This window comes from Lontra canadensis, unplaced genomic scaffold (genome assembly GCF_010015895.1).
Source record: "Lontra canadensis isolate GAN:19392208 unplaced genomic scaffold, GSC_riverotter_1.0 scaffold72, whole genome shotgun sequence".
NCBI classification, from domain to species: Eukaryota; Metazoa; Chordata; class Mammalia; order Carnivora; family Mustelidae; genus Lontra; species Lontra canadensis.
Window position 1 is genome coordinate 10,820,538 of NW_022631066.1, and position 13,177 is coordinate 10,833,714.

General features: G+C 42.9%; 1 protein-coding gene across 2 annotated transcripts in view; it reads right to left on the reverse strand.

The window, feature by feature from the left end:
• Positions 1-5,947: 5,947 nt before the first annotated feature.
• PRPF18 (pre-mRNA processing factor 18) overlaps positions 5,948-13,177 on the reverse strand; it is a 46,618-nt gene continuing 39,388 nt past the window's right edge. For both annotated transcript variants that reach the window (XM_032880957.1, XM_032880956.1), the window contains one exon: positions 5,948-6,240. In XM_032880957.1, the coding sequence (XP_032736848.1) occupies positions 6,160-6,240 (81 nt within the window). In that variant the 3' untranslated portion in view covers positions 5,948-6,159. The remainder of the gene's footprint in view (positions 6,241-13,177) is intronic.

A 13,177-nucleotide genomic window follows, 5' to 3' on the forward strand; every position in this document is an offset into this window, starting at 1 on the left:
CTGCACACCAAAGGAAGAGAAAAATCGCCAAGTCTTAAATAATAATCTAATAAAACTGAAGTATAGCAAAAACTAAAAAAAACCCAAAAACCATGATTTCCTCTCTTTCAAATCCTACACCCTTAAGTCACACCAATATGATGACATTATTAATCAAGAGAAAAGGTTCCTGTAAGACTAACACATGAGTGTTATTGACTGTATTGACTGTTATTGACACATAACATTAACTGTTGCACAACCTGGCACAGGTAGCAACAATTATGTCAGTATTTGAGCTGGTTACAAGGTTATTTCCACTTGGCATAAAGAGGAACCTCGCAGAGAGGCAAGCCACAGAGTAGGAGAAATATTTGCAAAAAATGCGTCCAACAAAGGACTCCTACCCAGAAGAACAAACTACGATCACTAAGAAAACAGCAGGCAGTTTAACAGAAGACATGGGGAAAAAAAATTCTGAATGGGAACCGCACAAAACAGAACATCCAAATGGCCAGCAAGCACGGAAGGTGCTCACCTGTACGTGTCAGCCAGGAAATGCAAATTCAAGCCATGGAATAATACCATGTTAACCCACCAGAAGGGCTAGAATGAAAAATGGCAGGGACTATATTGTGCGTGGCTGGGAAGTGGAGGAGCTGGAGCTCTCAAATCCTGCCTGGGGGAGTGTCCACTGTACAAACCCTTTGGGAAATTCCTGGACAGTATCTTAATATCGCTGAGCACGTACATATCCCATATCCCAGAGACTTCGCACCGTGGCGTGTACCCTCCAGAGATTCTTATTTACCAAAGAACGCACCACAATGTTCATACACAGATTGGAACCAACCCAGAAGTCTCCCGACGGTCAAACAGATAAATGGTGGGATGTGGCAATGAGAATGAACCAACCACAACTACATGTGAGGAAGAGAATCAGAAACCAGAAAAAAGCAAACATGAAACAAATCAACCATACTGAGTCCACTTACAAATGAGCAGATGAAAAAATCAGGCAAACCTAGTAGTTTTGGGGGTGAAGGAATGTTCTGAACTTAGATCATAGCGATGGCAGCACAACTCTGATGTTCTAAATCCTCTATGTACTTTTAATAGATGAACCACAGGACATGTACATCACGGAACAGTAACGGTGTGGGGGATTAAGACCAAGGCTGTGACCAGAAGGGGGCTGGAGGAGACTTCCGGGGCATTAATAATGTTATCTGACTCGGGTGCTAGAAACTTTAGGAAAAGTTCACTTTGAAAAATATATCAGGACATGGTGCTCTTCTGATTTGTCCTTTTTTGTGTGTTACACAGTTACTTAAAAATTTACATTAAAAGGAATGTAGGGGCGCCTGGGTGGCTCAGTGGGTTAAGCCTCCACCTTCAGCTCAGGTCATGGTCTCAGGGTCCTGGGATTGAGCCCCGCATCAGGTTTTCTGCTCGGTAGGGAGCCTGCTTCCCTCTCTCTGCCTGCCTCTCTGCCTACTTGTGATCTCTCTGTCAAATAAATAAATAAAATCTTTAAAAAATAAATAAATAAAAATGAAATAGAAAAAAAAAATAAAAGGAATGTAATCCAGCCCTACCTGAGCCTTGGGAAGTAATCATTAAAGGCCTGCACCAATTCTCAATACATATTTGATGCATGATACTGGTCACTTAGGTATCTTTTTCTGCCTTCAGCCCTACCTCTGAACTCCCATTTATTTTATATCTTGTTTCATCTCGCTTTATACCATTGACAGCCAGCACAGGTGGCCACCTAGCCCTGCCAGCGCCAGGCCGTGTGCTGTGGTTATTCCCCCCTTGGTGGACAGTCCTCATCTGAAACAGGATTACTGCTTCCCAAGTACTCAGCACTGGAAAAGTTTAATAATCTGCTCTACTTCACACTAACCTTGAATGCTGAGTATTATCTCTGTAGCTCTGTATTTAAAAAAAAAAAAAAAACCTTTTTAAAAGTAGAGTCCTTTTGCCCTGAATTCATCTACCAGGTCATTTCCATCCTTAACTCTACTGATAACTGGTGGTCTTAATCAGTGGTTTTCAAACTACTGGTCACAGTGCATTGATGCGTTGTAAGCCAGTTTGTGGAGTCAAGGCCAGTATGTTTTTAAAAGAAATACAAGAGAAGAGTATGTGAGTGCCTTTGTTTCAGTTCCATATGCGTTTATGTACGTATGCATTTGTTACTGTCTGAGATGTGGTCAGAAAGTTTCCAAAGCTACAGCTTTAACTCTCCTGCTTCCCGGGAGGGCAGAAGCTCAAGTCAGGCTCAGGCTAAAGATTCCTGACTGCTCAAAGCCTTAAAGACAGAGCAGATGGACAGGAAAGGCAATTTGGTTTCGGCAAGCTGTCACACTGGGAGTTCAGAAAGGCATGGAGAGCAGACTGTACAAGTTGTGGAAAGAAGCTCGGTGAACGCGTCTGAGGTCACTGATCATACTCAAAAGGAAGCTCGAAAGTTCTTAGCTGCTCTCCATGGTGAAAGTATGTGTCCAGCTGGAATGCTGTGAGGGAAGGCTGACAGTATTTTCAAACCTGGTGCTTAAAGATGGGGAGGCACAACTCCACAAAACCAAGACACCCGCTTCAACAGAGCAATCCCGATGGCAGCATGAGGACGGGTAGCTCCAGCAAGTTGTACCAAGGACCCTGGGGGGTTACAATGGGGACACCTGGGTAAGTAATCACAGCTTTCATAATAAGCGGTTTTGGTAAATGTACAAAAACCTTTTTCTAAATGAGCATGGCTCCAAAATCTCGAATGGGGTCAGCTCACACCACAGCTGCCACCGCCGGCCACACCACCTTCCCCCTAGTTACTCCACACCACCAGAACTTATTCTTAAATTTCAAAAGATCTGCAGGATACCATTAACCATTACACTACTAGTGTGTGGTTAAAATTCAGCCAACGAAGCGACAGCGTCTATGATGAAAACCAGTTGCCATAACAGTGTTCCCACAGTGACCCTCGGGGGACTGGCGCTGGCTCCCCATACTCCGGACAGCTGGAAACTCTTACATAAATATGCCGTGAGAAAGTTCTTGTAGTTCAGGACTCCCAATGTGATCCCATATCCTACATTTCTACAGGATCGAGTTGGTCTGCGAGGGGCTTCATGTGAGCACAGTGGGGGAGGTACATCTCCAAGACACTCAAAGACAACTGCCACACTGCAACTTAAGGCTCCCCTTTCACTGCAACTGCCCCAAGTTCGACCACCTTCCATATGAAGCATTAAAAGGGGGTGACTGTGTGGCTGAAGAGGAGTCAGGGATAGGAATCCCCAAATTCAAATCTACCAAAGACACTGGAACACTTTTGTGTTGTCTTTTCTAAGCTGTTTGTTTTCAGAATAAATTACTTTCTTTCAAGTGAAAAGACAGTTGCGTTTCTCAAGTATTTACCGAGGTCAACACCCAGGGCAATCCAGAGTGTGAGAGTAGGTCAGGAAATCACCAGATGGAAGAACTTAACACCAAGAAGCCCTACTGCTATCAATCCTATTTCCCATTCCTCCCAATTCTTGCCAAATTCGGAGCAAATCCCTAAATTCTGTGACTCGTGATGGCTGCCTTCCCAGCTCAGGTCTCCTGGGACCTCGCCCTTCTCTGTAGGAGATCTGGACCATCCTCATTCTCTCTCTCCCTCAATTGTCTTTGGCTTCAACTTTATTTTCCTAATTTTCCCCCAAAGACTGAGAGCATGGCCCTGGCTTCCAGATTGCCACAGGCTCTGTGTTGTAATGCTAAAATACAATGCTTGGTCTCCGCAGTTGGCAAGAACACTCCTAGGAAATACAATACGACTTCTGAGAGAAAACCAGAATTTCTTAAATTTGACTCCAAAAAGACAGAATGCCTTTGGACAGGAGTCTGGGCCACAAAAGAATGGTTATTTCAGGGCTGTGATTAATTTTTGAAGGATGCCTTTATTATTTTAAAAATGGCTAAAACCAGAAGAATGTCATATCTGCTGAAATACAATTTTCATGCTGTGGAGAATCTGGGAGGTCACTGTTCTATATAGCCACATGATTATTTGCACTTAGCAGAAAATCTTTACTTTGAGGGAAATGGAAAGCTTTTCTATGAACTTGCTTCCCTCTACCCAAGCCCACAGACTATAGAAGGTGACCATTTTTTCTCCCCAAACCTTCTACCATATGGATCAATTTTAGAAGGTGTTGGTATCACATGATAGTTTCTTCTTTGTGTGGAGTATTAATTAAAAGCAAACAGGAAGACAGTATGAAGTCCTCGGATTACCATGCTGTGGTCTGACAAAAAAAAAAAAAGGCAATTTGGGGAGTATTCATTCAACAGTACTTATCAACAAGTCTGACACAAAAAAGACTACATAACTCAAGTCTAGACTAGCATCCTAGCTTATGGAAGTCTCTCATCTGCCCTAGAGTAAGCTCTCCTAAGTCCTAACTAATTTAATCGTAAGAAATGGTTTCCAAAGTGGGGAGTGGGTCAGGGAGTAAGCCTGATTCAATTCACGACGGCAGGCTCCAGCCACCCCGAGCAAAAGCCAGCAGAAATGATCCGACAGGCAGGGCCATACGCAAGTGACCACAAAAGGCTCTCAAGACTTCCCAAAGGGGCCAAAATAGGTGACCGTGAAGCTGAGAAGCTTCCCCCACCTACAACTCAGCGGACTCTAGCTTCCCCCATGATCTCTCACCCCCCTTCAACTCCGAACTGACTGAAAGTGGGAGCTGTCAAGAGCCCAGACACAGTCCCTGCTTGGTAACCGCTCCTACCCCAATAGCTCTTGCTGCTACCACCCCGTCGCTGGGGTTCCCGTGACCTGAGCACACATCGTCCCTAGGCACAGGGCTCAGGAACGCTACTGTGGCAACACTCGAGGAACAAGGACACAAGAACCAGTACTGGCTGGGCTCTCATTTGCCAGGCAGAGTGCTAAGCATTTTATTTGACTTGAACACCACAACGGCGTGCTGAGGTATACACTCCAATTCCTCACGACCGCTTGCAGATGGGGAAATGAAGTGGAGAAAGGCTAAGTGATGCCCAGGGTCACGCACTCATGGGGGGAGAGCCGGGATCTCCAGCTCGGCAGTGCTGCCTCGGGAGCACCCCCTTACTGCTATCGACACAGTCACCCCACCTGGGCAGGTCGGCTCCCTTCACCCACCTTCCTCTATTAACCGAGTCCTCGCAGCTCGCAGACCATAGCGATTCATCACCACTATTTGCACAGGACACTGAGGTCCGGAAGCCTTCATCTGGGCCAACTCAGACCCGGCCTACTGGGTCAGGCAGGGACCGAAGTTCTGGGCCCTTGTCCTTCTGCCCGGTGGCACAGAGCCAGGGGCGACAGCCCACCACAGACCCTGCGACAGGGAGACTCGCCGGCAGTCCTAGTATGGGAAGAACCAGTGGTGTCCCAACAGCTCCATCCTTGGCTGGCTTGACAATCCACTGCCCCACCTTGAACTTTGATGCACTGGGGTTCCTTAACTTAAACTTCTGTTGGTATCATGTACCATCTTTTTCAAATCACGATTTCCTTTTAATTCTTTCTGTCCCGAGAGATGACAAATACTAAAATTCACACTCCTTAGAAGGTAAAAGCAAGCCTTGAAATGCAAGAAAAACAACACTGCAGTTAACAGTAGTAATATTTACATTCCAATTCTACTGCAAGATGGCAAAAGTTCAGCAATATTTAAGGACTATAAAGTTTCATTAAATGGTTCCATATTTTTGTTGAAATATATAAAAATATCTTTTAAAAATGTTACATAAAAGACAATGTGAAAATCACCATATTTTACAGAAAGAATTAAGTCCCATCTTCAAATGTTCCTTTTCAGGCATCTAACTGCCAGCCTGCAGGTCTAGAGGGAAGACATCATTTTAGACCCCCTTCTGGGACAGTTGTCTACACATTTAAATTTGAAGAAGTTTTTAGAATTTTTTGACTATTTAAAGTAAATGACACAAAAATCAGTTTGTAGCAGATGTGACAGAGCCAACACCGTTTCTTAACACTGTGAGAGTAGTATTAGGTAGAACTCAAACACAGGAAACCGCGTTCGTTGCTCTTCTTCCCTCACTCTTGCTGGTAATTCCAGAAGTCTATGCCACGTCCACTCAAGTTTCCCGTTACTTTGACACCATTCACAGACTTCACAGTGCATTGTACTCCACACATTTTGATGGATCTGTAGGAAAGTGCTTCTGGCAAATGGTCATTAACCTCTTCAATCCCTAAGAAGATAATAAGAATAAAGACCGGTTATGATAGAGCTGAATGAACTATTCTGAATCACCCTTCGTTTTACTCATGGGTTTACCAATGTCCCCATGAAAACGAAGCACCCCAGCAACATCAACCAGATGTACACGGAGAGAAATGTTTATTCACACACACCCAAGATGCATACAACACAGAGCGAAACTGTCCACAACAACGAAAGTGCGGCAATGACCCAAACGTCCACGAGAGGAGAAGAGATGAGTAAGCTTTACCATGCTCACACATGGAACATTTTATAGCAGTAAACTTAGCATTAACTAATATTAACTTAGTATTAACTAGTATTAACTCAGTATTAACTAGTATTAACTCAGTATTAACTAGAACTCCACTGGGTTCCAACGGAGAGTGAAGCCCAAAGTGCCACTCTTGAGCACCCATGGTAGGTAGGTACCCAGATCGCAGCTCTCCAGTGCACCTAGAAAGTGCTGCATATGTACCATCCTTGCGAGAACTGAGAAAACACACAAGATGTTCTGTGTTCCATGCAGGAATTCTGATGATGAGGGATTCTGGTTGAGAACTGAAACAGATGCATCTTAGAAACAATACTGAACATAAAAAGCAAGTAGCAAAGGCTTGTAAGTATAATGTCATTTTAATAAAACTGAAGAACAATTTTAAACAATACATGACTTATAAATACACACACGGCATGGAAGAATTACTTCTGAAAAAAGCAAGGCAATGGCAAATTCTGAATAACAGTTACTTCTGGGGTAGAGGAGGAAAACAGTCAATGTTCTTTGCATGTTCTAGTTCTTAAGCTGGGAACCGGTCTTTAGATAAATTTTTTGTTTCATAACTTATATATTACATGTATTCTTTTATATTACCAAGTATTACATGATAAAAACATTCTAATATAAGCGTAAGAGCACAGTACAGCATCCCAAACCTAACCCAGCTATTCCTTCAGAATTCAGTCCAAGGACCCCATACTGCCTCTGTTCTACACCTCTGGCATCTGTCACCAGGCTCTGGTTCTTTTCAAGCAACTAAGACACACGGGATCTCACAAATTTCAAGTGCTTGTCTCTCTTCTGCAGTTTGGCTAGTTCTTCACCAATCTAACTTTTTAGAGACTTGGAAATCGTTGACAAGAACTGCCACTATTAGATTTCATTCGGCCCCCTGCAGCTGACCCTTCACAGATCCTTCTGTGATCTTTCAACATCCTTAGCTGGCATCTGGCTTTTAGTTATTCCTCTAGGCTTTCTCATCCATCACTGAGCAAACATACCTCTAAGTCATTATCCGAATTCACCAACTGGAGAGGGACAAGAGTAGAAACCTGCAACATGTCACTACAGATCTCTCCAGAACAATTCTGGAAGAGCTCCGCCAACAGCAATGGATCCTATTCACTCTCGTCTGCCAGTCTACTAGCTTTGTTTACAAGGAGACGCTCTGCCCCATGTTTTATTGCGATCTACACATAAACCACCACCACCAAGCATAATGGCACTTCATTTTAATGACCCACAATGTATTGTTTGGCACAAATTAGTTTAAGGTTTCTCACCTTGGGTTTGCAAAAGCTGAAGCCACCCAGTTCCTATCACAGTTACGAGAACAATGAAATCCTATCACAGGCCAAAGGCTGGCTTCGGCCAGAGCTCTACCGGATACTGAATATGAAAATGTATACAGCGCACTGCCTGCTACTTAACTAGGATTCTGTCAGGATTCAGTATCTTTCCTCAAAACAATACAACAAAATAGCATCTGCTCTTAAAACAAGGAAGAGCTTCACAGCCTAGCAGGAAAAGCAGTGTGCGGCTATCATTATACAGATCGTTATACAATGCAGTAACACAAGGGTGTATCTGGAAGTCTGAGGAGGAAGGGCAAAACACAGCCTGAAAAGGCCCGCTGACGTAACAGGGACCCAAGTCACCATCATGCATTTAGAACTCTTGCTCTGTAATTACCGAAAGTATACAAACAACACTTACACTCAGGAAATCACCAAAAGCCAAACAAAATCAATAATGAGAACAAAAGTCCCTGCGAAACCTCTTTGGTGCCACAGTTAACTGAACACAAATATACATCCCCCCAAATACACAAGGAACTACAGCCTAACAGATCCAACATCTGAGGAGCATGATTTTCAAGCACCTCACCTGAAGTCCTTCGTAGATTCAAAGCGTAGCCACACTGTGCTAACTTAAGAAGCGGGAGTGTGGAGTAAGGTTATGCTTCAGCTGACTTCCAAGGAGACATATGCAGGCAGTGCAGAGAGAGACCGTGTCATTCACCTCGCTCCCTGCTCACGTCTTCTTGCGGTCGGCCCCCGTGGTCGGGGTTTGCTTCAGGATGAAGACCCTCCCCTCTCACAGTGCAGCTTCTCCCGCTGGGAACTCTAACCATGTGCATGCACACATGTGATCTGTAGCCATGGAAATGTAGGTGATCGCACTTGTGTGGCACCTTATACTTTCTGGACGAAGAGGTGAGAAGGCAGAGGGCTGAGAAAGACCGCGCCAACGAGATGCAAGCAGCCTTAGTCAGCTACAACACGCCAAGAAGGATTACGAGCCAATACGAGGCCACCTGGTGTTCAGACTGCTGGAGGTAGTGTTCCCTGTAAGAAATGGAATCTTGGGGGCGCCTGGGTGGCTCAGAGGGTTAAAGCCTCTGCCTTTGGCTCAGGTCATGATCCCAGGGTCCTGGGATCGAGCCCTGCATCGGGCTCTCTCCTTGGTGGGGAGCCTGCTTCCTCCTCTCTCTCTGCCTATCTGCCTACTTGTGATCTCTCTCTGTCGAATAAATAAATAAAATCTTTAAAAAAAAAAAAATGGAATCTTGGCTGTTGGCTCCTCATAGGAGATATCTCTGATGCTTACTTAACTTCACTAAGCAGATTCTAGGATTTAAAAATAAATACCAGTATCCTGTCTGGAATCTCAGCTGCCAAAAGGTTGTGAAAGTCAACAGTCTGAGTCATAAATGGTTACCACAAAACATTATGACCCACTTCTGCAGTAAGGACTGATAGTACGCAGCACACATTTTTCAAGGGGTGTAGTGTCAGGACAGCATATGGTTATTTTCCAAATTAGAAACAAATCTTTTCAATTAGATCCCCCAGGATTTCCATTGCCAATTGCTCGAGGATGCTTACACCAGTCAGACAACGAACTGCTTTGCTTAGCTTATTGCAAATAGCTTCCTAAAAACTGGTGCCATTTTTAAATGTAATTTTTTTTCCCCATGAAAGCAATACATTTATTTAAGAAATCTTTATTCAGGGGCTACAGTGTGCCATGCACAGTTTCAGCTGATAATATGGGAACAAAGCAGACAAAAATCCCCACACTCATTAAGATTATATTCTAATGAGGGAACACAGCCAAGAAACAAAAGGAGTATGTAAAACATGTAATATTAGATGATAAATGTGATGGAGAAAAATACAGCAGGGAGGGGTGTGTGTAGATAATGGGGAGTGGCCAGAAGGGCATTTGAGCTTTTACTCCAAGTGAACTAGGACACCACTGCAGAGCTCTGGGCAAGAGAGCATCATAATCTGATTCATACTTGAACTGCCTCGCTCTGGGTACTGTGCAGATCCTGAAGAGGAGCAAGGAGCTGGGGTGCCTGGCTGGCTCAGTTGGTAGAGCATGCAAATCTTGATCTCAGGGTTCTAAGTTCAGGCCCCATGTTGGGTGTAGAGATTACTTAAAAATAAAATCTTGAAAAAAAGAGAAAAAAGAACAAGGATACAAGCTCAGAGTCCAGACAGGAGACGCTGTAGTAATCCAGGTAAGAGAGGTTGGTGGCTGAGCCCAGGGGGCAGCAGTGATAGTGCGGAAAAGGGCCCAGACCACAGACAGACTCTGCATATAGAACCACAAGGTTTGCTGACACACAGGTTATGGGCGGAGACAGAAAAATAACGCCATGTTTTGTATACACACAATTATTTTTTTGAAATCACATGCTTCTTAACTGATAGCAGTCCTCTGCCTCACACTTTCCAGTCCCTAATTCCAGCGCCCCAGAGGCAACCACTTTAAATCTCCTGTTTCTTCTGGTATTTACGGATATTGACAGGGCCTGATTTTTCTTCTGTCTCAAAATCATCTCTACGGACTTCCTACTGTGAAAGCTGAGATTTAATCCTCTTATGCCACACTCACTGGCCCTGCACAAGCATACACACCTAAATGCAATTCTCTTCCCCATTCTCCCCAATCGTAATTCCTAGTGAATGCAACATTCAGGATTTACTGCATACTGTCTACACAAATATTATTCAAAGCAGAGCCATGCAGCATATTATGACGATATCTCCTTTCATATTTTTCTCCTTTTGTTTATGGAGATACCGCCAATTCACTTTTCACCAGTAGACTACGCTCAATATGGCCAAACAGAACAGGTATTAAATCTGTTCCATTTTTCTCCTGGAGCCCTCTCTGTGTTCCAACCTAGAACAAATGAATTCCGGAGCTCCCTGTACTGCTGTTACCCTAGTGCATCCCTTCACCTCCAACCCGGCAGTTCCTTCTGATTCACTCCTGTCCTGGATCTTGTTTCCTGGATCTTCTGTTTCCCTCTGTCACAGTGATGGAGCACATCCTCAAGCTCATCTGCAGTCTAACACCGTGGACTTAGGTTCAAATCCTCATTCCGCCACTTCCTAGCTGGGTAACCCTGCGAACTTCTCCACAGCTCAGTTTCTCCACTTGTAAAACAGAGAAATTATACCATCAACCGCATACTGCTGCTCCCAAGTACTGAAGTGAAGCATCCAGTGAGCACGATATAAATGTTAACAATGATTCCGAAGAAGGATACGTGAGAGGTCACATTCTGAAGACATTCTGAGACTCATCTGAAAACATCTCTAGCTTATATTCACACTTCACGGATAGTTCAAAGAAGAATGTAAATGAGTTGAAAATTATTTTCCTTGTTATGACACAGGTACTCTCCCACTGTCTCCCAGCTTCCAGAACTGTTAATGAGAAATATGATGGCATTTGAATCCCTGAGTCCCTGTAAATGACCTGTTTCTTTTCTCCCAAAGCATTTCAAGTCCTTTTTTTAATTTTTGGCCTTCTAGTATTTCATTATATTAGGGCTTGGTGTGAGAACTTTCATCCTCATTTGTTATGTATTCAGTGAGCTCTTTTCATTCTAGACACTTTGATCTTTCAGCTCTGGGAAGTTTTTCTGCATTAGTCTTTATTTCCTACTCTCCAATTCTCTTCACTTTTTCCTAGAATCTGAATAGTGCAGCTCTTCTAGATTGACTCCCTCATTGTCTTATCCTTCTAACCCTTTTAACTTTTAATGTTTAATTTCTAAAAGCTAACTTTGATTCTCTGACTCTTCTTTGTGGCGTACTGTTCTTATTTCATGGTCACAGCTTTAGCTAAAGATATTAAGCAAGCTTTTAATTGAAGGTTTTTTTTTTTTTCTTTCTGTTCCCTTCTTTCTCTGAATTCCTTGTTTTCTAGAGTTTATTCTGGTCTCTTTCACACTGTAAACTTTCTCTAAAGGTCTGATGATCCTAGGTGAACATTCATATTTATGAGTAAGGCACTGAAGAGCTAAGGGACACTCCCTGAATGGGCAGGGCCTGTCAGTGGAAGTTCATTTGGGGACAATATGGCAGCAAGCTAGTTTTTTCCATTGGAGGAATACTGAATGTTAAGTAACTGCCAATCTTTTCTCGAGTCAGTTCACAGAGAAGAATCCTCTCAATTCCTGAGTGGGAAGGTAAAAGCCCGGCTTCCAACATCACAGCAATCAAGGGAGAACAGGAACTACAGGGCTCATCTGCTAATACACAGGCTCTCAGTTAAGTTTCCCTTTTCACTAAGGCATGTCACCGTTCCTGAACAGTACAGATCCCTTAGGAAGTTAACTGCTTTCTGCCAGAGAAGGGCAGGAGAGCCCACCTGGATAAGGGAGAAGGAATCTCTCTGGCCTACTTATCCTAATTCTTAGCCACTCCCTCATTTTCAGCCCCATCCCACAGTCTGACCTTTTAGAAGTGGTGCCAAATAGCCCCACACCTTGATCCCTCCAGATTCTATAGTTTACATTAATGGCTTCTTAATGACTCCTCCCCACACAAATTTAACCAAACTATTTTCATCAGTATGTTTCTAGAAAAATACCTGCATTGAAATAAAAGTCTAATTGATGAACTGTACACTTAAAAGTGATGAACATGGTAAATTTTATTTCACAATATTCCAAAAATCTAATTGAAAGTGTTACAGAATATTCTACATAAAGTATAAAAATATCAAATACAGATACAGTCTGGTGTATTATAGCACATGATACAGGATACAAATTCTCCATAATGATAAAAATCAATGAACCATTATATCAACCTGCAGCCACTAAATGACCAATTTTTTTTTTTATTATTGCAGAAAACAGTAGCTTTTTAAAACCAAACCAACTATAATCACAATTCTTCGGCTAGACTTGCCTTTCGTTTATAAATTCTCATTAGTTACTAGGACTTAAGGAAGATTTTGTTACTGTTGTTAAGTAATCTCTGTACTGAAGTGCAAAGAAGACATTTCATCTCGTCAATTATTTGTCCCTATCACTAGTCTATACTCTAAGAACAAAGTCTTGAAATTGAAAGCACAGATCCATCTAGTGATACAGCCCAAGAATGTGAAAAGTAAGATCTTACCTGAGTGACATTTTTTCCTAGCTATTTAAAATTCTGTCAATGAGCTGCCAAAGTTCTGATAAGGATGAATTAACAGGAGACACTTAAGAATTAATCCTGACTTTGGACTGAAGGAATACTCACTTGACCTAAAATAGAATATTCAAAAAACGTGTACTTAATAATGAAAAGTTAATTTCTACAATTTCAAGTAACACCCATAGTCAGGCATA